General features: G+C 54.1%; 1 protein-coding gene across 1 annotated transcript; it reads right to left on the reverse strand.

The window, feature by feature from the left end:
• Positions 1-8,410: 8,410 nt before the first annotated feature.
• CSRNP1 (cysteine and serine rich nuclear protein 1) lies at positions 8,411-21,867 on the reverse strand. The gene is made up of 5 exons (XM_074284401.1): positions 21,597-21,867; positions 12,997-13,173; positions 12,184-12,443; positions 10,952-11,239; positions 8,411-10,856 (listed from the first exon to the last, which is right to left on the reverse strand). The coding sequence occupies exons 2-5, from the start codon at positions 13,163-13,165 to the stop codon at positions 9,891-9,893; spliced, it is 1,683 nt and encodes a 560-aa protein (XP_074140502.1). The 5' UTR covers positions 13,166-13,173; positions 21,597-21,867; the 3' UTR covers positions 8,411-9,890.
• Positions 21,868-26,472: the final 4,605 nt, after the last annotated feature.

The raw sequence follows: 26,472 nt of genomic DNA on the forward strand, positions 1-26,472 counted from the left end.
CCCCAGCTGGGGCACCAGCAGCCCTTCTGAGCACCAGGTCCCTGGATCATGGTGGCTGCTGGGACTATGGTATCTGGCCAGGGATCTGGATAAAGCCATCTTGCCGGGGTTCTACAGAGTCTATAGCCCAGAGGTCAGCCTGGGCAGCTTGGGAAAGTCGGAGGACTTGGAGATCTTTCAGAAACCTGTCAGGGATTGTACCAGAGAAGGCCTTAGTCTGGGAAGCCAGCCTGGAATGCTATAGCGGAGGTGCTAATCACTTGCTCCTTCCAGGCCTCTGGGCCTGCTTCCTGTGGCCTGCACAAGCCTGGGGCCTGCTGCTTCCCTCAAAGCTTCCTTATATAGAAGCCCTTTATGTTGGCCTTCCACAGGTGGAGCAGACCATCCCCAAAAGGATATGTCATTAGGAGCCCCCGGGGACCCAATGTCTGAAATTCCATCATGAGAAGCTCATTGCTTTGGTTGCTGGATATGAGCCAGGCACACATCAGGGTGAGTGTGTGTGCCGGGATGAGTGGGCCCAAACAGGAAACCAACTGGTGCACAGGAGAGACATTGCCCAATTACATGCGGATGGCAGCCACCTACAGAGAACAACTGACGAATGAGGCGTCTGCGGAGGACCGGAAGACCTTCAAGAGCAAGAGAAAACAAGACCATGGGCTGAGGACCCCTCATCAAGAATCCCAAGGAAACCTCCACGGGAGTCTCCAAAGAATGGGATCCAGTCCCAGCCAGCACCCCTATTAAGAGCTTTTTCAATGAGCTTCAAGAACCGGAAGTCTCCATTGAAGGCGACAGTTTGGGGTAGACCCACTGTGGGGTGGGCAGAACCAGGACTTTCTCCCTGTAATGTTCTGGAAAGAAATCCATCTTATTTCTAGTCTAAAGCTATGCTTTTGAGTTTCCTTTCATTTCTCTTTAAAATGAATACAATTTCATAGCTCCCGTGCAATCCTTTCAAAGGGGCTTGCTTCCCCTCCTTGCCCACAAGGAGAATCAGATTAAAACAGATTTGGGACGTATTTTACAAAATAAACAAAATATAATAGAACATGGATAACATTACTATGTGGTTCTCTAGGTCCTAGCTTTTTTTTTTAAATGGCATTTTTCTTTTTCTTTTTTTTTTTTTTTTTTTTTGAGGCTGGGGTTAAGTGACTTGCCCAGGGTCACACAGCTAGGAAGTGTTAAGTATCTGAGACCAAATTTGAACTCAGGTCCTCCTGAATTCAAGGCTGGCGCTCTTTCCACTGTACCACCTAGCTGCCCCCCCAAAATGGTATTTTTCCAAATATACCCAAAGTTTTTAATATTCATCTTCAAATCTTACTGTGCCAGATTTTTCTCCCTCTCCTCCTCTTCCCATATTAAGCCCTAGCTTCTCAAACTGGGGTTCATAACTGAATGTGGAGGCTGTGAAATTATGATTTATTGTCAGTAAATTTTGATTTGTATTATTAAGGGTCACGAAAATTTCTCAGGCAAAAAGCCAAAAGAGAAAAAAATTTAAGAAGCCTGCTCTAAGTAAATCTAAGAGCAGAGGGTATAGTCTGGCACTACTGTCCCCCTGAGTTTTCAGCCAGAATACCTGTCAACCACAGCCTGACACTCATACCCATCCCAGGTTCAACTAGCTTAGTTTATTTTATTTTTTTCTGAGGCTGGGGTTAAGTGACTTGCCCAGGGTCACACAGCTAGGAAGTGTTAAGTGTCTGAAATCAGATTTGAACTCGGGTCCTCCTGAATTCAGGGCTGGTGCTCTATCCACACAACTAGCTTATTTTCAAACTTCAAAGTCAGTGGTCCTCAAACTTTTTAAATAGGGGGCCAGTTCCCTGTCCCTCAGACTGCTGGAGGGCCGGACTATGGTAAAAACAAAACCTCACACTCTGTCTCTGCCCCTCAGCCCATTTACCATCACCCGGCGGGCCACATCAACAACCTCGGTGGGCAGCATCTGGCCCGCAGGCCGTAGTTTGAGAACCCCTGCAAAGTCATAGCCAGTTTAATTATAGTAGTGAAAGCTTGGTAGAATCAAGACAACATTAGCTACTTGTGTCCTAAAATATGACATCTCAAATCCTTTCTAGCGGAACGCCCAAATCCAATCTCTCAAATGGAAGTCCATTTCCTCCCCCATCTGACTGATTACAAGGAAGAATCAGGAAGTTTAGTTACTTAATTAAAAAAACAAATCAAAGCTACACACACACACACACACACACACACACATATACATATACACACACACATACACACACATATACACACACACATACACACACACATACACACACACACACACATATACACACACACACATACACACACACACATATACACACACACATACACACACACATATACACACACACATACACACACACATATACACACACACATACACACACACATACACACACACATATACACACACACATACACACACACATACACACACACATACACATATACATATACACACACATACACACACACATATACACACACACATACACATATACATATACACACACACATACACACACACACATATACACACACACATACACACACATATACACACACACACATACACACACACATACACACACACATATACACACACACACATACACACACACATACACACACACATACACATATACATATACACACACACACATACACACACACACACACCCACACACACACACACACAACTCATATTTACTGGCACACCAGAGAAATGGATCCTAATAGTCAAATTTATATGCACTAACTCACTTATATCCAGTGTAGCTTGCAGTCGTCCCTCACTCTTGCTGGGCCCCTAGGGAGTCAGTGACCACAGGTAACGGCACAGGGCTTCTTAGGTCATGGTCTGCTTGGCTGTTCGCACCAGGATCCAGCTTGTAATAGCTAGCAAGAACTACTCAGAGCATGTGCAGGTTTGCAAAGCACCTTACCAATATGTCTGCACAACCCTATAGACCGGGGCCCTCAAACTATGGCCCGCAGGCCAGATGCGGCCCGCCAGGTTATGGCAAAATCAGACTGGAAGGGACGTTTGACCTAAACTCGCATTAGCAATGCACACTTCCGGCACTAGGCTGAGGCGGCAGAGACAGAGTGTCCAGCCTTCCAGCAGTCTGAGGGACGTGAACTGGCCCCCTATTTAAAAAGTTTGAGGACCACTGTTATAGACACACAAAACAGAAGGTGCACTCCCTTGGTGCTCCAAGCATAGGTATGGCAGGGAAGATGTGGAACATATCTGTCTGACCTCTTGAACTTCCTAAGCAGAATATGAATGTATAATGACTTTTAATAGACTTTAAAAATATTTTTTAGCTTTTAATTTTCAAAATATATGCATAGTTTTCAACATTCCCCCTTGCAAAACCTTGTGTTCCAAAATTTTTTTCCCTTCATTCTCCCCGTTCCTCCCCTAGACACCAAGTAATCCAATATAGGTTAAACATGTGCAGTTCTTCTATACATATTTCCACAATTGCCATGCTGCACAAGAAAAGTCAGGTCAAAAGGGAAAAAAAATGAGAAAACAAAAAGCAACAACAAAAACAGTGAAAATACGATGTTGTGATCCACACTCAGTCCTGATTCCAATGGAGTTGTGCTGGAAATGCCATCCTCATCCAGAGAGAGAACTATGAAGTTTGAATGTGGATCAAAGCATAGGATTTTCTTCTTTTGTTGTTATTTGCTTTTTTTTTTTCCTTCCCAATTTTTTTCATTTTGATCTGACTTGGGGTTTTTTGCCCTGCATGACAAATATGGAAATATGTTTAGAAGAATTGCACCTATTTAACCTATATCAGATTGCTTTTGCCGTCTTGGGAATGGGAGGTTAAAGGAGAGGGAGAAAAATTTGGAACACAAGGTTTTGCAAAGGTGAATGTTGAAAACTCTCTTTGCATATATTTGGAAAAATAAAATGCTATTGCATGCATACAATTGACTCATTCTGTGCCCTGAATCGACCACCTTCCTGCCATGGCATTGATTGGTTAGTCTTACTAACTAATAAGAATTCGTAAGGGGCAGCTAGGTGGCGCAGTGGATAGAGCACCAGCCTTAAATTCAGGAGGACCCGAGTTCAAATCTGGTTTCAGACACTTAACACTTCTAGCTGTGTGACCCTGGGCAAGTCACTTAACCCCAGCCTCAGGGGGAAAAAAAAAGTCTTCCAAAGTTCCTTATTTATACAATGTTCCAATAGTTGCATTTTATAGGTGAGGAAATTGCAACCCAGACAAGGAGGAAAGACAATCATAATGAATATTAAAATTAGAGTTCAGGTGTGGACTAGAATCACACTCCCAGAGCTGAAGAGAGGCAGCCATTCCATTCTATGCCTCCTAGAACGATTCTGGAACACTTCAGAATTCTAATCAATGTGATGACCAATCATTAGACCAGAAGACTGAGGAGAAAGTCTATTATTACCCACCTTTTCAAAGGGAAGTGGTGGACTTGGGACACAGAATGTGGAATATATTTTTGGACACGGCCAATAAGGGCCAATGAATTTACTTCACTTCAATATGCAACTTTGTTATAAAGGTTTGCTTCTTTCTTTTTGCTTCAAGAGGGAAAAGGAGAATAAATGAGAAATGAAATGTTTGTTAATTGAAAAAATAAAATTTAATTTTAAAAAATGAAAATGTTGGATTGGGTGACCTTAGAGGGACTTCTCAGCTCTAACGTTTATTGTACAAGAATTCTGAATCTTTTTGGTGTCAGAGATCCTTTAGATAGCCATCTGGTGAAATCAATGAATTTCTTCTCAGAGTGTTGTTTTTGATGCAAAGAAAAAAGAAGAAGGAAGGAAGGAAGGAAGGAAGGAAGGAAGGAAGGAAGGAAGGAAGGAAGGAAGGAAGGAAGGAAGGAAGGAAGGAAGGAAGGAAGGAAGGAAGGAAGGAAGGAAGGAAGGAAGGAAGGAAGGAAGGAAGGAAGGAAGGAAGGAAGGAAGGAAGGAAGGAAGGAAGGAAGGAAGGAAGGAAGGAAGGAAGGAAGGAAGGAAGGAAGGAAGGAAGGAAAGGAGGAAGGAAGGAAAGGAGGAAGGAAGGAAGGAAGGAAGGAAGGAAGGAAGGAAGGAAGGAAGGAAGGAAGGAAGGAAGGAAGGAAGGAAGGAAGGAAGGAAAGGAGGAAGGAAAGGAGGAAGGAAGGAAGGAAGGAAGGAAGGAAGGAAGGAAGGAAGGAAGGAAAGGAGGAAGGAAGGAAAGGAGGAAGGAAGGAAGGAAGGAAGGAAGGAAGGAAGGAAGGAAGGAAGGAAGGAAGGAAGGAAGGAAGGAAGGAAGGAAGGAAGGAAGGAAAGGAGGAAGGAAAGGAGGAAGGAAGGAAGGAAGGAAGGAAGGAAGGAAGGGAGGGAGGAAAGAAAGAAAGAAAGAAAGAAAGAAAGAAAGAAAGAAAGAAAGAAAGAAAGAAAGAAAGAAAGAAAGAAAGAAAGAAAGAAAGAAAGAAAGAAAGAAAGAAAGAAAGAAAGAAAGAAAGAAAGAAAGAAAGAGAGAGAGAGAAGAGAGAAAGAGAGAGAAAGAGGGAGGGAGGAAGGAAGAAAGAGAAGTGCAAAGCATTTGCAAAGGAAATCGGAGCAGTAAAAATAAAAGTATAATTTTTCCCATGCAAGTTCAAGGGGCTTGTGCATCCCGGTTTAAGAATCAGTGCTCTTCGGTGCCATGTCCTGCTTTGTCTTTGACCCTGAGGCTTGAGCTCCGCCCCCAGAGGCCTTCCCAGAGGTTCTCTGTTCTGCGCCTTCTTCCGTTGGTGAGTTCCTCCCTGAGCTTCCTGGCCACCTGCCATCTGCCACCTTTGTACAGGTTTGTCCCCAGGGCATCTGCTGCCTCCCCTTCCGCCAGCCCATTTTCTGCTCTCTTTAATGTCTTCCTCCAATCAATGGAAGGACCTGGCATTGCATTTCCCACCTTTGCCTTGGCTTTGTATCCCTGCTCCTTAATACAGAGCCTGGCATGAAGTAAGTGCTCCATAAATGCTTGTTGATGTGTCTTGACAACTTCTCTTTGCCTCAGTTTCCCCATCTTCAAAATAGTGAGGCTGGAATCATCTTCCAGCGGGGTCACCTAAGAGCCTAGGAATCTGTCCCAGAAACCCTAAAGGCAGAATTCGCTGTCATTAGCTGAGTTGGCCACTAGAGGGAAGCCGAGCTCCACAGAGACAGCCCCTGCTTGGCTCTGGTTCCCAGGTTTGTTCCGGATGCTTCCGGGCCACGGGGATTTGAGGCTGGATTTGAACTCGAGTTTCTCCCCTCTGAGTTATCAGGGGCCAGAAGAGAGCTCGGGCTGGTGTTGGCTGAGAGCTGGAGGACACGGCGGCAGGAGCAGGAGGATGTGGGCAGCTGGGTCACTCTTTCTAGCCGTGTGACCCCAGAAAAGCACCTTGACCTTCGTGTGCCTGTTTCCTTCTCTGTAAATGCTTCCGCCAGGGCATCCGGTGCCTTATAAAAGGATGGCTGCATCTAGGGGAGGGGGTGGAGGGAAGGAGGGAAAAATTCGGAACAGAAGGGAGAACAAGGGATAATGTTGTAAAAAAACTTACCTATGCATATTTACTGTCAAAGAAAATATAATTATAAAAAGATTAATAAAAAATAAATTTTAAAAAATAGAAATGAGAAAAAAGAAAAAGAAAAAAAAAAAAAAGAAATCAAGTTGATAATAAAAAGCAAAAGATAAAAAGCTTAAAAAAATAAAAATAAAAAAAAAATAAAAGGATGGCTGCTCCCGCCAAATGGAAACCCGTTTGAACTATATTGGATTATTTGCTGTCTGGGGAGGGGCCACGAGGGTTTTGAGTGTTGAAAAGTTTGCATATATTTTGAAAATAAAAAATGATTAAAAGGGGGAAAGGGTAGCTATTGTGACCCAGGGATGGACTAGTGCTCTGGAGTGTGGGAAAGACCACTTGGAGCATTTGAGGGAGCCCGGGGAGTCGGCTGGGAAGAAGGGGCTGAGAAGGGGCTGGAGAATGGACACAGGAAGGGGGAGCCTGCATACGGAGGGGGCATTTCCTGTTTGGAAAAGGGAGGGCCGGCTGTAGGGGCCAAGTCAAGCCCAGCTGGGCAGGAGCTGCTGGGGGGCAAGGCAGGGAAGCCGAGGGGAGCCAGGGCTAGGGAGAAGCCATGGGTTCGCAGGCAGAGGGGCTGGGCTGGCCCTGTCAGCCAGTCTAGGACCGCTCCTGCACGCTCCGTGGTGTTTCAGTGGGCAAGATTCAGATTCTCATAACGAGAACACTGAGGTGGGCCAGAATCCGGGAGGAATTACCCGAGCCCTTGACAAACGGACCGTGTGTGGGGTCGGCCCTTCCGCGGATCCCCGAGGCCTGAGGCTGAAGCCCGTCCAGAGCCAGAGGCGGCCTCGCCAGGGCCGGGCTCCCCTGCCAACGGGGCTCCTGGCAGCTCCCAAGAGCCAGCACAGCTGCCCCTTCCGCCAACAGCACGGACAGTCTGTGATCTCGGACGAAGGGAGATCGCCCGCTTGGCTCCGGGCCCGGTGAATTTGCCAAGGAGAGGCCGCAGCGAGCCAGAGTTTCCATCATGCTTACGGTTCTCCAGGCACTTTACGAACCCAGCGCTGGGTCTGGGGGCAGGAACTCGTGCGTTCCAAAGCAGCCTCCGAGCCTTCCCAGCCGGGCCAGTGGCTCAACCTCTCCCTTGGTTCTCAGATGCCAGCGGCCCCGGGGAAGGGGGCCTCGGAGAGCGCTGGGTACATCGCCTGGTACAGAGGCTTATTCCCACTATTATCCCCGGATCCCTGTGTCAGCCCTAGAAGGTAAGTGCGATTATGATTCCCGTTTTGAAGCGAGGGAAACTGAGGCCAGAGGCCTTTCCCTTGCAGGTGCAGCACCTGCTGTACGGCCGTGAGCTGACTGATCAGAGGAGCTCTCAGGCCCTTCCTCCGGCCCTGCCATGACTTGATCATTCAGGGGAACCCTCCCAGCCCCGGCTGGAGGAGCACTGGGGGAGACCAAGGGGATGGCCCCAGGGTAGGGCCTGGGCAGGAAGATCTCTCAGGGGAAGGATTTCATCCCAGCTTAGAGGCCAGCCTGGCCCCAGGCCCTCAGGCCAGTGGCAGCAGGGGTTCATGGGAACCAGGCCATCCCCAAAAGCCAGGAATAAAGCCCTTCCCAGCCAGTCCAGGGTGACAAGGCCCAGGACTTGTGGGTCAGACTCCACGCAGCCAGATAAACTCAGGAAAGTGGGGGGGAGAATGGCTCTGAGATGACCAACCACCCAAGGGAGAGCAGGGGGTCTTGGGCAGGGGTGGAACCAGCTGCACCAGCTGGCTCCCCCAAAGCCGGGCTCGGGAGACCACTGCCATCCCCAACGTCGGGTTTTATGTCGGCGAGACAAATGGAGAGAAACGGGATGTTAAAAATAAAGCATTTTCTTTACTTGTACCTTTAAGCAAAATAATCATGACATATATACAGGAGGATACATGACCCCAAGTGATGGCGACCCCCAGAAGCCCTTTGGGGCCGGGGCAGACTGCCCATTCTGTCTATTGCTGAACACCCAACCAAGGCAGGAAACATTGATTTTTGGCAAAGAGAAGTGAGCCTGGAAAATGTTTACATTTTAACAATCTGTAAAATCTATCAGGGAGGGGCTGGGGGGCACCCCCGGCTAGCTGCCACGTGCTTGGCTCAGCCTCCTTTCCTCCATACTCTCCTCTACCCTCTTGTGGTGTCCCGGAGCAGGGAGGGGCAGGACAAGGAAAAGGAAGCTTGGAAAAGGGCTCAGTGGGGAGGGGACCGTGGGCCTGGAACGTTCCCAATCAAGAGGGGATGATCTCGGGAAGGGGCTCCCGGAGCTGACCTGGCAGGGACTTCACTTTCCCGCTTGGGGTGGGACGTGCTGGGGCCGCCTTCTATGTGGTCCCCGGGGCCCGCGGGGCAAGGGCCAGTGTCCCCACCCATCCTTCTCTGCCCTCTCCCCAGAGTCCGGCTTGTTTCCTTTCCAGGCTGGTACTTCGGATCAGAACACACAAGCACCCGCGTGAAGCACGAGTGCACACAGACCGCCCAGCCACAGGGAACCGGAGGGTCCCCTTCGCGGGCAGAAATGGCTCCCCGAGGTTCTGATTCTCTGGCTCAACTCAGCTCGACAGACGGCGGGCCAGGCGGGGCGCCAGCGAGCCGGGGGCGAGCCCATCGCCTGGGCCTCGGGCCGAATCCTCATCAATTTCTAAATAAATTACAGAAATAACTTACGCAGGCTCTGTGCAGCTTTACTGGGTTTCCAGAGGAGGCGCGGCCCTTCAGCCGCCTGTGTGCGCCGCGACCTTGACGCCGCCGGCGAGGCGGTATGGCCGCGACCATTCGGCCCCAGAGCTTCCTTAGTCTCTGTGTTAAGAATGGCGGCAAAGCTGACAAAGGCTTTAATGAAATCAAAGGCCTTTTCTTGTTTAAAAAACTCTGGATTGTAGGAACGAGGAGGCGCAGAGTCTCAGACAGGGCTCAGACAGGGGGTGGGCTGCTCCCACCGTACCTTTCAGTTTGTGCCCAAAACCTCAGTGCTCTCCTCGGTGCAGAGCGTAAGAAAAAATAATAATAATAAATACAGATGTATCTAATAAAAAAAATAACGGGCCTGCGCTGCCCCTAATACATCTGAGGTACGTACGATCAGTTTAAATAAGATTTATATTATTTTCGGCTCCAGTGACCGCGCCAGTCCCTTCAGTTTGCAATAAATACGTGAGGTCTGCCTCGTTGCCCCGCAGGACTTGGATGCGAACCGCCAGCCCGCGTTCCGGACGCACGGTCGGCTCAGCTGCGACAGAACCCCATTAGTCATTAGTCCCTGAGTGACGCCGACGCCCCCGCCCCCCACTGCCACGGCCCTCTCAGACCTTCACCATTTCCATGAGGGACGACTTAATGGCGTCCTCCAGCAGCTGGTTGTCTGAGAAGGGGGCGGGCATCTCGGGGACTGACTCCGAGAGGCCAATGAGGGACTCCAGAAAGCAGGCGGCGGGGTCGCTGGCAGGGGAGAAGGCGGGCTGCGGCCCGGGCAGGGTCTCCCCGTTCTCCAGATCCTTGGACGAGGGGTAGAGCGGACCCAGGCTGTAGTCGGAGAAGGACTGGAAGAGATCCAGGGAGTCGGAGGACGACAGGTCTGTGTAACTCTTACAGCTGTCTGTGGAGGGAGGGGGCGGGCAGCAGGGGCCAGTGCCCGTGGCCGGCCGGGCCGGGAGGCCGTTCACGTAGCAGAGGGCATCCTGGTTGGCATTCTCATCCAGGCAGTCGGAGACGAGGCTGGCGATGTGGCTGGGGTAGCCGTCGGCCGTGCCGAAGAGGTCCAGGGACGGGAAGCCGAAGTGATCCTGGCCCTGGGGCGTGCCGGGGGCCGTGGCCCCTTCCTCCTCGTCCGCTTCCGGGGCGCCGGAGTCGCCGAAGTGCAGGATCCGCGCCAGGCCGTCGTCGTCCCCCTCAACCATCGGCTCGCCCGGGGGCAGGGCTCCCCCGTAGGGCGTCCCCTCGGCGGGGTCCTCGCTGGGCACCGAGGAGGCCGCGGAATCGCTCATGTCACTGCTGCAACTGTTCTCGCCCAGGTCCAGGGGGAACGGGAAAGTCGGAGTCGGCGGGGGAGGCCCCAGGGGCCCGGCCTCGTCCTCCGGGCCCTCGAAGGCGGCGGCGCAGGCGTCCTGCGGCGGCTCGCACCCCGAGCTCTCCTGCTGGCTCTCCAGCTGCAGCCGGGTGAGGGTGTGGAGGGCGTGGGTCTGCACGCGGGCCTGGTTAAACTCCACCCTACCCTCCGGATTGCCACAGCCCTCCTTGGTACATCCACAGGGGAAGGACGTGTGGTCCATCTGCAGCCAAAGGCAGAGAGGCAGTGAGATGGAGGCTCAGAAGGCCTGCCCCCCCCCCGCCGCGCCCCCCAGGCACCCACCTCCCAGGGACCCACCTGGCATTTGATCCCAGCCACGGTGCAGCTGCAGGTCTCGGGGTCACACACATCCTGGCACTTGCAGCCGCAGTCCTCCCGGGAGAGCCGAATGGCCTGCAGCTCCTGCTTCTCCTCCCGGTCGATCCGCCGCACGCCCGTGGCCCGGAGCAGTCTGCGCCGCTGGCGGGCCGAGTACGGCTGCAGGAAGGTTCCGCTGTCCAGCTCCTCCTCGGTCACCTCCACGTCGGCCTCTTCCGGGGGCAGCGGATGCGGCTCCTCGGGCTCCTGCGTCCCGCTGTCCTTCGCCTAGAGGGGGCAGAGAAGGCGCAAGATGGGAAAAAGGCACAGCACCAAGCCAGGGCAGGAGAGAGGGGGGCGCAGGGCAGAACAGGGGCCAATAAAAAAAGCCACATCCACCGGGCGGCCTTGGCAGACTCAGGCCTGGAAGAGCCAACGCGGGCCAGGGCACTTAGAAAGCACCTGCCACGTCCAAAAGGACAGCGGAGGCCCCTCGGGCTGCCCACGAATACCGCAGGGAAGCCACCGGCTGGCACCCCCCGCCGGCGCATGGGGAGCCCAAAGGGGCCGATTGACATTACTTCTGGGAAAACATAAGGTGCATATGTGCCCGTGCATACACACACGTGCAAATCTGCATGTGTGTGATATGTAATGCATTGTGTGCATGCCCCAGGGCTTGCAAATATATACTGCACTATTCATGTACTGGGTGATTGCGCGTATGTGCTGCACTGTACTGGAGGCTAGCACGCACGTGAGTGTCTGCAAACGTATGTTGCACTATACTGTGCAATTTACACATGGGTGTGCATGCACCCTGCACTGTGCTGTGGGTATGCATGAATATGAGTGTCTGCACATATATGCTGCACTGTACTATGCATGCACTGTATCTAAACACATGCTGCATCGTACGCATGGCTGTGCATGTATCCTGCACTGTGCTGTGGGTGCATGCACTGTTTACACATGTGCTCCACTGTATGTGTAGTTGTGCATGCATGTGACTGCACACATGTGGTTAGCATGCACATGAGTGCACACATGCAACGCTGATTGCATGTGGGTGTGCGTGCACATGTGTGCTGCTTGCATGCATCGCTGCACTGTACACATGAGAACACCGTTTGCACGTGCTGCCCCATACTGTGAGTTAGCATGCACATGCACGGTTGCATGAAGGTGTGCGTGCACGTGCTGCACTGTGCGTGGCAGGGAGTCCCTCCTACCTTCCACTTCAGGGCCTCGAGCTTCTCCTCCCTCAGCCTCATGCGCAGCTTCTCCTTGCGGGAGCGGTCCTGCTCTTGGGCAAAGCCCTCCAGGCTGAAGTGGCAGCAGGCGTTGTGCCGCCTCACCATGCCCAGGGTGCAGCCCCCTCGGCTGGGCACACTGGTGAAGCCCTGGCATCTTTGGAAGTAGAAGACAGTCACTCCGGCAAAGGTCACGTTGCGCGCTGGAGAGCGCCGGCTCTTCTTGAGGATGGACGAAGCTGGAGACGGACGCGAGGAGAGACTCAACGGCTGTGTGGCCCAGAGGCCTGGGCCGCCCGCCCGCCCCTCTTTAGGAAGCCTTCCCACCCCACCCCCCGGCTGCCCTCTGCCCTTCTGGAAGAGCCCACCAGAGGCCGCTCAGACACCCTCACCCACTCGCTGCCTCCATGCCCTTCCAGGGCATTTCTTCTCCCACTTGTAAAACCAGAGCTTGGCCTCCAATGGCCGCCTGGGTGCTTTCTGGCTCTAAATCGGGGCTCTTAACCCGGGGTCTGCACATCTCCTTTTAATACCGTGCAGCCCACATTTCTGCATCCTCTATCACCCTGCATAAGTCGTGTGCATTTAAAAGCATTTTTCTGAGACGTTCGTCAACTTTAGCCGGGGCCCAATGGTAAGTCTATGCTCTGATGAACGCCTCTGGAAGCCTCAGTTTCCTCATCTGCCAGAGGGAGGTCTAACTCTCCCACAGGCTGTCACCCAGAAGGCGATCGGCCAAGCTGAAGGCCCCGGAGGGCTCCGCGGCCGGCCACGGCGGGAAGGGGCACTCACCGACAAGGTCCCTGGGCACCAAGGCAGCCGGGGGCATCTCCTCATCAGAGTCCCAGCTTGAGGATTCGGAGGTCGGCGAGCAGGAGCGCGAGTAGGGGGACGAGACGGATGAGGCGGAGGTGTCATCGTCCAGCTGGTCAAACTTCCTCTTCAAAAGCCCGCTCATCATGGCTGCGCCTGCAAGGACACGCGGAGCCCGAGATGTCAATCACCAGGGTCTCTCGGGAGCAGCAGAGCCCCGATCCCATGACCTCGCCCCAGATCTTGGGGAACCACCCAAGGCCGCGAGCTGGGCGCCTCGACTTTCGGCCTCCTCCTCCCCGAAGGTCACAGACCAGGCCTGTCAGGCTCCTTTCCAACACAGGCCCCAGTCCTAGAAGTCGCTTAGCCTAGTTTTGCCTCAAGCTCCCCCTCTGTACAATGGGGCCGGCCAAGGAAACCCCCTCCCGCCCCCCAGGGAAGGCAGTGCTCCCTCCAAGTCTCCATCAACAAAGGGAGTTTCTCCTGAGCTGGACCAGGCCGGGCCCTCCCTCCCTCCCTCCCTCCTCCCTCTCCTCCGGGGTTACGGCAACCCTGTTTGGAGAGGATTCCTGGAAGATGAGCCTGTGTATGAGTCAGCCGGGGAGGGGGGCAGAGTACGTGGGCATGTGCGTGTGCGAGTGTGGGCGTGGGTGGGATCTGCCGCCGCCCGGGACTGAGCACTCCCCCACACACACTCTCTGTCCCTGGGCTGCCAGCAGTGATAGAGTAAAGTTATTCTTAGTAACTGTTCAGCTCAGCAGAAGGCTCTGGCAGAAGACTTGGATACATTAGAGCAGAAGGGGGGGAGAGACAGAGATAGAGAGGGGAGAGACACAAAAGAGACAGAGACGGCCGGCCGGGCAGCTCCCTCTGACTCAGCCCCGATGCTCACATCCCCATTTCCACAGCTCAGCGTCTCCCTGCCCGGCCCCGGCCCCTCTCCACAAGGTGGCCTGGCACCCTCGGCTCAGTTCAAGCCCAAATCCGCCAGAAGGGGAAGGGCGGCAGAGGTCGGCAGGTCAAGGAAGGCCGGAGGCGGCCGTGGCTGGGGAGGCCATCCTCCCAGGGGCCCTCCTGCCCTGACGCCCCCACCCCCCTCCAGAAGGTGGCGGAAGGTGTCTCCGGGTGCTGGTGAAGAGCCGGCGACGAGAACCGGAGAGAGGCAAGACACCTGAGAAGTTGCGAGGGAGAGCGGGGATCTTGCAGTGACCCAGGAGCGACTATTCTGTCGGCGCTCACTCCTGCCAGCATCAAATAACAAACAAGTCGGGCTCGGCCTTCTTTGGGAGCCTGGCCCAAGACCAAGGGTCAGTAATCCGGGACACCGAACTCTTCTCCAAAGGCCGAGAGGAGGAGTAGCCCTGGGCACGGGGGACACAGTGGGGGAGGCCTGAGCCCCCAGAGAGCAGACCCTGCTGCCCCGGGCCACATGTACCGGTGAAACATCCCAGATTGGCCCAGCTCCTTCTCTGTACTGGAGCATCTTCCCGGGGAATGATGGGAAATTCCCAACTCCTTCCAACCTGAGGCCCGCCATCCACTTCTGGCAGCTCACGTGGTGACCAAATGGGCTCAGGAGAAGCGCTCCGGGAGGCCAGGCCGGACTTTACTATTGGGCCAAAAAGCGAGAGTGCCGAGGACGCTGGGGCACGGGCGGTGCTTTCCCCGCTGCGCACCTCGGAAGGGGGGCTGGCTCGGAAGCGAGCAGCTGCTGCACAAGAAGCGTCTCAGAACCAGCTATTTACTGATGAAACGCAGTTTAAAACACAGGAAGCACCTGGGGAGGATCCTGAACCCAGGGAACCGCTCTGCGGCCCATCCAAAATCGAGCCGGAGGAGGGGCCCCAGACTGACGGTCATGGCACCCAGGGCTGCACTCCTGCCTGCCCCCCCCCGCTCCTGGCTTCATTCCTCTCCCCTGCCGCCTCCTGCCTTCCCCAGCCCCGCTTTCCCGCCTCTCGTCCTGACTCAGAGCTGGGAGCCAGGCCTCCATCCCCTTCAGAGCCGGCCTCAGACACTTACTACACACGCCACTGTACCATCTGCCTCGGTTTCCAGCAAATGGCCAAGCGCTCCAGGATCTCCGCCTAGAAACCCCAACGGGGTCACAGAGAGTCGGGCAGACTGAAGTCCCCCTCCTCCGGCACGGCTTCCCCTCCCGTCCAGGGCCAGTGGCCCAGCTCCCACCTCCTCCTCCCCCTCCCCCTCCATCTGGGGCTCCCAGGGGCCCGCCCCGCTGCAGGTGCTCGTCTGAGCTGCCACTTCCTTGGCCCCCGGCCAGAACAGATGGGAAGGTGGGGGTTGGATTTCTGGTCCAGGGCAAGGCTCACCCAGCCACCCCGTCTCAACCTGACCCACCTCCCAGCTGCCTTCACCTCCTCCCGCTTCCCGTCCCCCCCCACAGGCCACCTCACAGGAGGGCCTTCCGTGCCAGGACTGCCCACTGTCACTCAGCCCCTTTGCCAAGGGCCGCCACCCACCCAGCGCCGCTGTCCTCATCAGAATGCTAAGCCTACTCCCCCACCGAGGGGGCTCCGAGAGCCAAAGGAACACGTGTGTCAGAGCGCCGGGCCAGCTGCTTCCGGGGTTCGGGCTTGCTCCCCTCAACGACCAAACTGCAAACAAGCCCCCAGCCCGACACCTGACACTCCCCCTGAGAGGAGTCCCGGCCCCTAAGCCGGGCCGAAGGGCCAGGGAGGCAGCCCCACCAAGATCCCCCAAACGCCCAGCTCAGAAAGGGCCCCTGCAGACCCCCCGAGTTATTAAGAGCCTACTATGCGCCAGTCCTGTGATGAGGTTGTTAACTGCTTACTATGTACCAGCCCTGTATTAAAGGTTATTAAATGTTTAACTATGTATCCAGTACTAAGGTCAGTTTACTAAGCACCTACTATGTGTGTCAGGCCGCGTGGTAGGGTTATTAAGTGCCTACTATGTGCCAGAACCTGTGATAGACTCATTAAGGGCCTACTACGTCTCATGTGTTAGGGTTATTAAGTACCTATTATGTGCTAGTCCAGTGCTAAAGTTATTAAATGTCTGCAATATGTCAAGTACTATGCTAACTAAGGTTATTAAGCCCCTACAATATGCCAGGCCATGAGCTAGAGTTATTAAGTGCCTACCAAGGTGCCAGTCCTGGGACAAAGTTGATAAGGCCTACTATGTGCCAGGCACTGTGCTAAAGGGGTTAACTGCTTACTATGTACTAGCCCTATGCTTTATTAACTAAGCACCTACTATGTGCCAGTGCTGGGACAACATTGATAAGGCCTACTATGTGCCAGGTACTATGTGAGGTTTTCAGTGCCTACTATGTGCCAGTCCTGGGACAAAGTTGATAAGGGCTACTATGTGCCAGTCCTGGGACAAAGTTGGTAAGGCCTACTATGTGCCAGGCACTGTGTGAGGTTTCAGTGCCTACTATGTGCCAGTTCTGGGACAAAGTTACCAGGACCTACTATGTGCCAGGCATTGCACCAAGTGCTGGAGATACCAAAGCCCCTTTCCTCATGGAGTCCTCAGTGCATTGGGGGGGGGGGCACCCAAACAACTCTGTACCAGCACCAGGCTAACTTGGGAACAATCTTGGGGGAAGGGCCTGGGAAAGGCTTCTTCAGCCAGCCCAGCTTGGAGTCCGGCCAGCCAGCTTCTCCACCCCCCCCCCGCCCCCAGACACAAACTGGGGCAGGGAAGCTGCTCTGAGAGGTAGCCCAGCAACCAGGAGAGAGGGGGACAGAGAAAATACCCCCCCCCCAGAGCAGACCTGGGAGTCCCTGGGGCGAGGGGCCGTTGGCCACGGCCATAGGAAAGGCAGCCCTCGAGGGAGGAAGCATGACAGCTTCGCCCGCCCTTGGCCGGGTCTAGGGGACTCGGTTTAACCAAATGCCCCCGAAGCCTTGTCAGGTTCCGGTCGCTCCCTTTGGAACCCGTGCAGTTTCCTGGAGGCGGTTCAAGCCACCACGCTGGGAGAAGGCCGTGGCCTTCACCAGAGGACATCTGGGGGGCCCCAGAGGAGGCTCCCCTCCATCCCGCCTAGGAACGGCTCCCCTCCGGGCCCATCCCGCGGAGCATCCTGCGTGAGGGCGGCCGACGGCAGCGGGGACGCCCCGAGACCCCTGCCAAGCCTGACATCCCACGGAGAGGGGAGCTGTGGAGGTGGGGGCTGACTTTCCCAAACTCGGAGCTCTTAAGGGGCAGAGTCAGAATCCGCACTCGGCTCCCCCGGCTCCAGTTTCCCTGGCCCGAGAAAGGAACGCCAAAGTGCTGGGACTTTCGCTCCCCTCCCCCGACCCCGCTGGCCGCCCATCCCCCTCCTCCTGGCCAGGCAGGAATTTCAGGAATTTGTCCTTTTAAACTTCCAAAGCTCCTTCTGTCCACAGCCCGGGAGTCGGGAAGCCCTCGGACCCTGGACCGGCACTGCAGCCGTGCGGAGATGCCGGGGGACCCCCTTAAAGAGGAGGGGCAGCCTTTCACTTGAAGGGGAGTCCCAGGAGAGCAGGGGAAGGGGGCGATCCTTGATGCCCTCCGTGTGCTGGGGGTGGGGAGGAGGCAGAAAAGTCAAGAGACAGAAGAGCCCCAGATACACAAAATTCCAGAAACATCCGGAGAACTGGCGGTACAATCCGGTTCTAAGCAAAGCACTCTGCCTCAGTTTCCCTGCCTGTCAAAGGGAGAGTCTGAGACTGAATACTCTGACAATCCCCTTTCCATTCCAAAATTCTGGGCTTCTGACACAACCTGGCTCCACGGGGCCTCTCCCCCCAAACTGAGGGGCTTTTTTCCTTCCCTCCCACTGCTCTGGCCCTCCGCCCTTCAAGCTGAAGGGTGAAATGATGGAGAGTGAAAACGGGGAGACTGAGACCTTAGAGCCGGGCTCAGAGATCTCTCTCACACACTCACACACTCTGTCTCTCCCTCCCTGTCTCTCTGTCTCTGTCTCTCTATCTCTATGTCTCAGTCTCTCTCCCTCCCTCCTCTGTCTCTATCTCTTATGTCTCCGTCTGTCTCTCTCCCTCCCTCCTCTGTCTCTCTATCTCTTATGTCTCCGTCTGTCTCTCTCCCTCCCTCCTCTGTCTCTCCCCCTCCTTCTCTGTGTCTATTCCTTTCTCTCTCTGTCTCCGTCTGTCTCTCTATGTCTCTCTATCTCTCTCCCTCCTTCTCTGTGTCTCTCTATCTCTGTCTCTCTCCCTCCCTCCTCTCTCTCTATTCCTTTCTCTGTCTCTGTGTCTCTCTGTCTCTCTCCCTCCCTCCTGTCTCTATTCCTTTCTCTCTGTCTCTGTCTCCGTCTGTCTCTCTATGTCTATCTCTGTCTCTCTCCCTCCTTCTCTGTGTCTCTCTATCTCTGTCTCTCTCCCTCCCTCCTGTCTCTCTATTCCTTTCTCTGTCTCTGTGTCTCTCTATCTCTGTCTCTCTCCCTCCCTCCTGTCTCTATTCCTTTCTCTCTGTCTCTCTATGTCTCTCTATCTCTGTCTCTCCCTCCTTCTCTGTGTCTCTCTATCTCTGTCTCTCTCCCTCCCTCCTGTCTCTCTATTCCTTTCTCTCTGTCTCTGTGTCTCTCTGTCTCTGTCTCTCTCCCTCCCTCCTGTCTCTCTATTCCTTTCTCTCTGTCTCTGTGTCTCTCTGTCTCTGTCTCTCTCCCTCCCTCCTGTCTCTCTATTCCTTTCTCTCTGTCTCTGTGTCTCTCTGTCTCTGTCTCTCTCCAGGGACTCATTTCTTTCTCCTCAGAGCAGCCCTACTATCTGCGAGCCTTGTTCTGCCCCATTGGCCGCCAGGCCTTGTAAGTTACAGGTAAGTGACAACCTTCCTGGGGGTCAGTTTCCTCCAACCCCAAACGAGTCACAAGTTCCCAGTGAAAGCCTCCTTTGGAGGCTCATTTCACGGAACAGGAATCCTCGAAGACCTCGGCCGGGAGGGGCTAATTCTCTGCTCAGACACTTCCCCATGGGGAGCTCACTACCTCGCCTCATGCAGTCAAGGCTGACTAAGGAGATGCTCGCTGTAGATTAGACCCCGGCCTCCCACAGCGAGTCCTTTTCCCAGATTGGGTGGGAGGACACCGCAAGCTCCCCCCTCAGTCTCCGCATCTGTAAAATAGACACAAACAGCTACACTACCAAGGTCAAGGTCTAACTGGGAGGCCTGGAGGGCATCACACACACTGGGGCGCTAGGAACTGTAAAGTGCTGGACCAATGGCGGCTCCTGTTACTATCCCCCTGGTTCTGACCGGAGTGGGGGGGGGAACAAGCTTTATTCCTCCTGAGGGGGGGAGGGGCCTGTGGCCCTGTTTAATACAGATTCTACAGAAGGGAAGCCCTCCCCCCCCCCAGCAAGGACTGGCCTGTCACTCCCGCCCTGATAACTCTCAGTGGCTACAGGGAGAAATTTACATCGTGGGGACCCCAGAGAAAGGTGGCTGTGGCTACCCTGACAGCTCCCAATCTTGGCTGGCCCTCTCCTATTTGCATATATTAGCATGGGCCCGCCCCGTGTGGGACTTCAGAAAGGGGCCCTTATTTAACCTTTCCGATTTATTTCTTCAGCTGCAGGAGGAGGTGGTTGGGAGAGAAGTTGGGAGAACCTGAATTCAAATGCAGCTTCAGATACAAACCACGTGATCTTAACCCCAGAATGCCTTCACATTAAAAAAAAAAAAAAAAAAGAGGAGGGGTAAAGGAAGTAGATTCTATGACCTTTAAATTACTTTTACACACACACACATCCCTCGGAGGTCAGCTCAGGTGCCCCTTCCCCTGGAAGACTTCCCATGGTTATTCAGGGGAAAGTGAAGCAATTCGCCTTCAAATTGTGCTGTCAAATTGTTTCCGGATCTCCCCGAGCCCCCGGCGCACTCGGGGCTCCCTCCCTGGGAGGAAGTGTGGTCCGATGGGGAGGGCACTGGAGGGCCTAAGTTCAAAGCCCGCATCTGACATTCACATCTCCATGGGAATTGGGCCCCTCGCTCTCTGGGGCTCTCTCCCGTGATCCCGCGGGAAATGACCGCCCCTTTGAAGGCTGGGACACAGGCAGCGCTTAATAAATGCTTGTGAAGTGGACGCAGCGCCAGGTTTGGGGGCTGAAGGTATCTGACTCAGGGTCTGGGGGTATTTTGCTGTGCAGGGTCCCTCAGTCTTAAGTAGTTGACGGTAGGGATAAAGCCCTGGAGGAGGGGCCCGGGATGAGGAGATCAATCGACAAGCATTTATTAAGTACCTGCTGGATGGGAGGGGGTGGGGAAGGGGCGGGGGAGGGGGAGACTAAGTCAAAAGGGAACCAGATCCAACCAGAATAAAAGTTGTTGGCCGCTTTAGGCAAATAAATCGATGCTGGCTCGCCTTTCGGGTGTGTAAGAGCATGCGTGGGGGAGCCTCGGGCTATGACAGCCGGGGTCTCCAGGACCCACAGCAAGAGCCCGATCTCTTTCGTCTTCCCCTCCCCCAGCCCCTCCCCCTTCTCCAGGATCCGGGCGTCCCAGCGAGGGGGGAGGGGCGCGGACTCCTCCGGGCCCAAGGCCTGCCCGAGTTCTCAGGTAGGACCTGAGCTGGAAGAGATCCCGGGCAGGGTGTCGGAGGCTAGCCCCACGCTCCAGGTGGGTTAAAGGGGAAAGGGAGGGGTAGGGTCCGGCCTTAATTGGATTGTGGCCCAGGGGGTGGGGAGGAGGGCGAACTGTCAGCAGCAGGCAGAGCCCGAGCACAAGTTCTCAGAGGCCGCCAAGTCCCAACGGACGCGGGGCCGGGGCCGCCCTGCCCAGGCCGGCCTCAGTTTCCTAGTTCGTGCCAGCCAGGGGCCGGGAGATGACCCACAATGTCCCTGCCCACTCTGACGTCCTGTGCCAGTCTGACTCACCCGGAGACACAGTCATGCAGACACACACACACACACACGGTGACACATCCTCGGTCAGTGTCACCCCGAGCCCACAGTGACACACACAGCGCCGCCGCCGCTGTCACCCGGACACCCCCGGTCACACACACTCACGCGTGCTCACCCCAGCCGACCCCGGCGCCCCTCCGCACCCGCAGGTGACGCGGGAGAGCCTCACGTGCGGGGCAGCCCCCACGCACGATCGAGGCCGGCGGCTTCCCACGGACCCGGCCCCCCCCCCCCGCGGGGGCCGCAGCCCGGCCAGCTGGGGTGGGGGCGGGGGGCGCGCGTTCCCGCACCGTAGTTCTGCCCTCCCCCTGAGCGCTTTCCCGCCCTGAGTCTGCTCACTTCCCGGCGGCCCGCGAAGTCAGAAGCGCTCCGAGATCCGGTTGGCGCCTGCGGGCCGGGGCCAGAGCCCCCCCCCCCCCCCTCCCACCGCAATCTCGCTCCCCCACCTACCTACTCCAGCTTCCTGCCCGCCCAGGAATCCGTTCCCGGGCGGGCCGGGGGAGGGGAGCAGGAAACTTGGGAGGGGGCGGGGCGAAAGGCGGACTCTACGGGAACCTTCCCTCGCCGGCCGTCCGCGGCAGTCCGGCGGAGCCCGGAGGCGCCCGCCGGCTGCGGTCCCGGGGGGGGGATGGGGGAGGTATGAGGTATGTGGGGGGGGAGACCGGGGTAGATGATCCGGCGGACGGGGGACGGGGGACTGACCTGCTGCAATCCCAGAGAGCTTCTCGTAGGTGGCGGCACTGGCCGGCACGGGATCCGACGGGACTGGACGGATCAGCTCAGCCTCGCATCCCCGGGCCGGGCTCGGCGGGCGCTGCTCAGGCTCGGGCTCGGCTGGGCTCGGCTGGGCTCGGCTGCTCTCAGCCCGTGACTGCCCTTCCCCGCCTCTCGGCGCGTCTGCCCGTCTGCCCGCCCGGCCCGCCGCTCAGCTGCGCGCTCCGGCCCCCGCGGCGGCTCCTCCTCCAGCTCCTGCCTCCGTCAGTGGAAAACTCCGGCTCTGACGCAGGCCGGCGGGCGGGCCCGCAGCCGTGCGCACAGGCGCCCGGCCCTGCCCAGCCTGGCCCAGCCCAGCCGCGGCGCCGGGAGCCGGAGGGGCCGGCCGGAGGCGGGGCCGGCCGGGGATGGGGGCGGCGGAGGGCCCAGGCCGGGCCAGCTCCTCTGGGCCCCTCCCCCGGCTGTCCTCCTCTCCGGTATCCGTCCCATCCACCTCCAGCAGGACCCGGCCCCGCCCCTCCATCTCCTCCCGGCCCCGCCCCGTCCAGCTTCTCCCGGCTCCACCTCCCAGCCAGCCTTAACTGCTCTCTCTTCACCTCCCCATCTCTGGGTCTCTGGGTATTCTGACTCTTTTCCTTCTGCCTCTCCTCCCTCCCCCTCCAACCACAGTTTCCGGCTTGTCCCCTTCCCCCCACCTCACCCCTGTCCCCTTCCCGAGCTTCTCGGGTCCCCAAGCGAGACGCCCCCCACCTTCCACAGAGACTCAGGGGTAACCTGCGGGGAATGGGGGGAGGGGCCGGGCGAGAGCCCCAAGCCTGAGGCTGGCAGTTCTGTGAAGCCCCGGGCCTCGGCCTCCTGAACTCCTCGGCGGCTGAGCTCTCTCCCCTGGAGGGCACGGGTGGGGGAGGGGGCACGGGTGGGGGAGGGCCGGAGGCTGAACCTGAGCCCGGGGCTCTCAGTCCCCTGGGCCTCAGTTGGGGGAGGGCCTCTCTGCCTCCTCAGCTTCCTGGCTTCCTCCCCTGCGCTCTCCGCTCCAGCCCTCCAGGAAACAGCCTGAGGGGGTTTTGCAGGTCGAGCCTTCTTCCCCTCCCCCAATATTTTACTTCTATTTGGGGAAGCTGAGGAGCTCCAGCCTGCCAGAGACTAGCGGAAGAGCCGAAAGTGGGGGCCGGAGGAGCCAGAAGGGGCCCAGGCCTGGCCACGGTATCGCAGCCTCCCTGACCCCCAACTTTGTCATCCAGTCCCAGGATGTAGATGAGGTTGGATGTTTTCCTGGTTCGGCCCAGACCCACTGAGTCTCCCATTCCTCAGGCCATCCCTGCACCCCGGCTGGGAGTTAGCGGCCGCTCTGCCCTGAATTTAGTCCAGCTCGGGCCCGCTTTCCATTGGCCCCGGGGAAATGATTCCACCTTATTCCCGTAGACCCCCCGCGGGCCCTGGGGCTGGGAACTTTCCCCACTCCCAGTATTTGGACAGTTGTTTTCTTTTGCAGTCCTGTGTATTTGGGGTTTTGCATTTAAAGATAGTTTTCTGAGAACCCTGGGCTTCACCGGCCTTTGGGGGGAGGGGGGGACTAAAGACACAAAAAAATCAAGAATTCAAACACTAAAGCAGAGGTTCCGAAGCTTGTTGGTTTCAGGAGCTTTTTTACACTGAAAAATGGAGGGCCTCCTTCAAAAGTTTTTGATTCTTTCCATCTATATCTGTGCCATATTAGAAATTAGTATCTCTTAGTATCATTATGAAAAAAAATTAACCTCAGGCCTCAGCATTCCACCCCACCCCACCCCCCTTGTAAAGAACATAAAAGGCCCCCTTTGGGAGTCCTCACTTTTGATTAAGAGAACTAGGTGGGAGAGTGTGTGGGTGGCTTCGAGGCTTAGTAACTATTGTTACTCTATTGAGGACATTTACATTGGATTTAAGACGAAGAAAATCCTTTTACTCGCACCTAATCAATCAACTAGCAGTTTGTAGCTCCACACCCTCCACCCAAGTCTAGCTAGGCAAAAGAATTACCCTCAAGAAGTTTGCATCCTAAGGCTGAAGAGCAAGAGAAAACAGTTTCAAGAGGAACAGTAATTCTGCTACAATTATCCTTATTTTTAGAAAAGAAACATACTCAAGGAGAGCTGGTGAAGTGACTTGGCTAAGGTAACACAGCTAGAAAGTTATAAGGGTAGAATTTGAATGCATTACTCCCAGATTTCCAAATCCAGACCTCCATCCCAAAATGGTGGATATACTCATGAGTTAGAGAGGTAATGTGTTCTAATTAATACCCAAAGGAGACATAGTCTGTACCCAAGTTTCAAAGGGCTTAAAATGAAATGTCATGAATTATTACAAATAAAAGTTAGTATTAACATATTTCTTACATAAATTATTATTATATAAATAATATATTTGACACTCCAAAGATGTCAGATCTGTGAACTGGTAGGTTTGGTAACTATGAAAGAGCAAAGGGTTTTAATCTGAGGAAGACTTCTTTGCCTTGCTCCACATAATTAATAATAATAATGATAGATGGATGAATGGATAGACAAATGTTTATGAAAGAGCAAAAGCTTTTATTTAGAGGAAGACTTCTTATCCTGTGTTCCACATAATAATAATGATGATGAGAAAGAGACAGAGACAGAGACAGACAGAGACAGAGAGACAGAGAGAGAGAGGAGACAGAGACAGAGAAACAGAGAGAGAGAGAGAGAGAGAGAGAGAGAGAGAGAGAGAGAGAGAGAGAGAGAGAGATGGATGGATGTGTAGAGAGCCAGAACTTGAAATAAGGATACTTACAATAATGTGTTAACTCAGTGGAATCGATGAGGTGATGGCTCTCCAGTTCCCATAGATACTTAATACTTAGCATGTTGATGTCATGGTTCTCTAGTTCACACATAATCAGTATGCTGGAATGATGTAATTATTAAAGATATTTAAGGCCTGAGAGGATTGGAAATGAGGCATTCCATCTTTGTCCATCCTCCTGGTGACTCTTCTGCCTCCTGCACTCCCCCACTAAGGCCAAGGACTTGGGCTGATCCCGAGAGCCCAGAGAGCCAGTCGGGACATTACATAGATGGCTGGATGGACAGATAGATGGACATATGAATGAATGGATAGATGGATGAATGGTTGGTTTTTGTCCTTTGTTCTCGAAGAGGATCAAAACGACATTACTATGTTAAAGTCAAATTACAGTGTGACTGACTGTGGCTGATCAGACCGATACGAGTTTGAAATGCTCTGCCACAGATTGGACACAAACAATTCCTATGAACGTTTGGAGAAGACTCCCTAACTTTGCACACCTTGTGTTTCTTCTGAGCTTTAGATAGATGGATAGCTAGATGGGAGATATAGCTAGCTAGACACACACACACACACACACACACACACACACACACACACACACAGATAGATATAGACCGATAGACAGACAGATATAGATAGACCCACAGATAGATATAGTTAGACAGACATATACAGCTCCCCAGATATAGATAGACAGACAGATAGACAGATATAGAGAGACAGATCCACAGATAGATATCGATAGACAGACAGATATAGCTAGACAGACAGATATAGAGAGACAGACCCACAGATAGATATTGATAAATAGACAAACAGATAGACAGATATAGATAGACCCACAGATATAGTTAGACAGACATATACAGCTCCCCAGATATAGATAGACAGACAGATAGACAGATATAGAGAGACAGATCCACAGATAGATATCGATAGACAGACAGATATAGCTAGACAGACAGATATAGAGAGACAGACCCACAGATAGATATTGATAAATAGACAAACAGATAGACAGATATAGCTAGACATACAGGCAGACAGATATAGATAGACAGACCCACAGATAGATATAGACAGACAGACCGATAGGTGGACAGATATAGCTAGATAGACATACAGACAGACAGACAGCAGCACATATCTAGATAGAAAAGTACATCAATATAATTGGTTTCCTTTGTAATCTGATGTATTTTCTTTAATTCATCTATAACTATTATTTCAGCAAGTGCCAAATGCCTGTATGCCACTGAAAAGGTTCAGAGGTCTCTGGTCCAGCACCCGCTACCTTCCATGCACTCCTGCGCACTGGTGAGGCAAAACAGAGCTCATGGCCGTTCATTTCAGAGCCCACTCGTGGAGTGCAAACTCTGTTGGGAGTTTGCAGCTACAAATCAGTTGGAAAGTCCCCACAGTTCTTCGGGTGCATCAATAAAACCAATAGTGATAGCCTTCTCCATTAATAAAATGGCACCTTTTCTGGTTTGGGGCCTGCAGCAATGGCAGCCTCTGGGTGATGAGAATTTTCTCTTCTGGGTCTCATCTTTTCTTTCCCAGAGTGCACCTCCACAAGGGTCGGTTCAGGAAGATGGCTCCAGGGACCAGATGACAGGCTAGAAACCAGACCTGCTTTCCCTGCCAGCTTTCTGGCTCCCCGGCTTTTGCCTTCCCCTTTTGCCTCAGCTCTCTTGGCTAAAATATCATCATGTGTCTCTTCTTTTTTTCTGTACAATTATCATTCTGAGAATCATCGGGTGTACTTATCCATCCCTAACTTCCAGTCTCCCATGCCCATCTGTCCTTTAGACAGGGCTATCAGCTGAATGTCCTGTAACCAGCTTAAATTCTGAAACATCTTCAACTTTGAACTTTTGGGTCAAACTTGAACTTTTAAAAACCAAGAACCCAAACTCAGCATCTTTCCCCAAAATTCTCCCTTCTCTGCCCTTAACACCCTGATCACTGTCAAAGATGGATATTCAGGACCAGCCCCTGGGCTACCCAGCCACCTCTGGTGCCCGACCTTCAGCGGGCTTCAGGA

Source organism: Sminthopsis crassicaudata, chromosome 1 (assembly GCF_048593235.1).
Source record: "Sminthopsis crassicaudata isolate SCR6 chromosome 1, ASM4859323v1, whole genome shotgun sequence".
NCBI classification, from domain to species: domain Eukaryota; kingdom Metazoa; phylum Chordata; class Mammalia; order Dasyuromorphia; family Dasyuridae; genus Sminthopsis; species Sminthopsis crassicaudata.

Coding starts and splice junctions, on each gene's coding strand:
- CSRNP1 (XM_074284401.1), bottom strand. CDS start 13,165: ATGATGAGCGGGCTTTTGAAGAGGAAGTTTGACCAGCTGGACGATGAC. Junction 12,444..12,996: donor GGTGCCCAGGGACCTTGTCG/GTGAGTGCCCCT, acceptor GTCCGTCTCCAG/CTTCGTCCATCCTCAAGAAG. Junction 10,857..10,951: donor TGGCTGGGATCAAATGCCAG/GTGGGTCCCTGG, acceptor CTTTGGCTGCAG/ATGGACCACACGTCCTTCCC.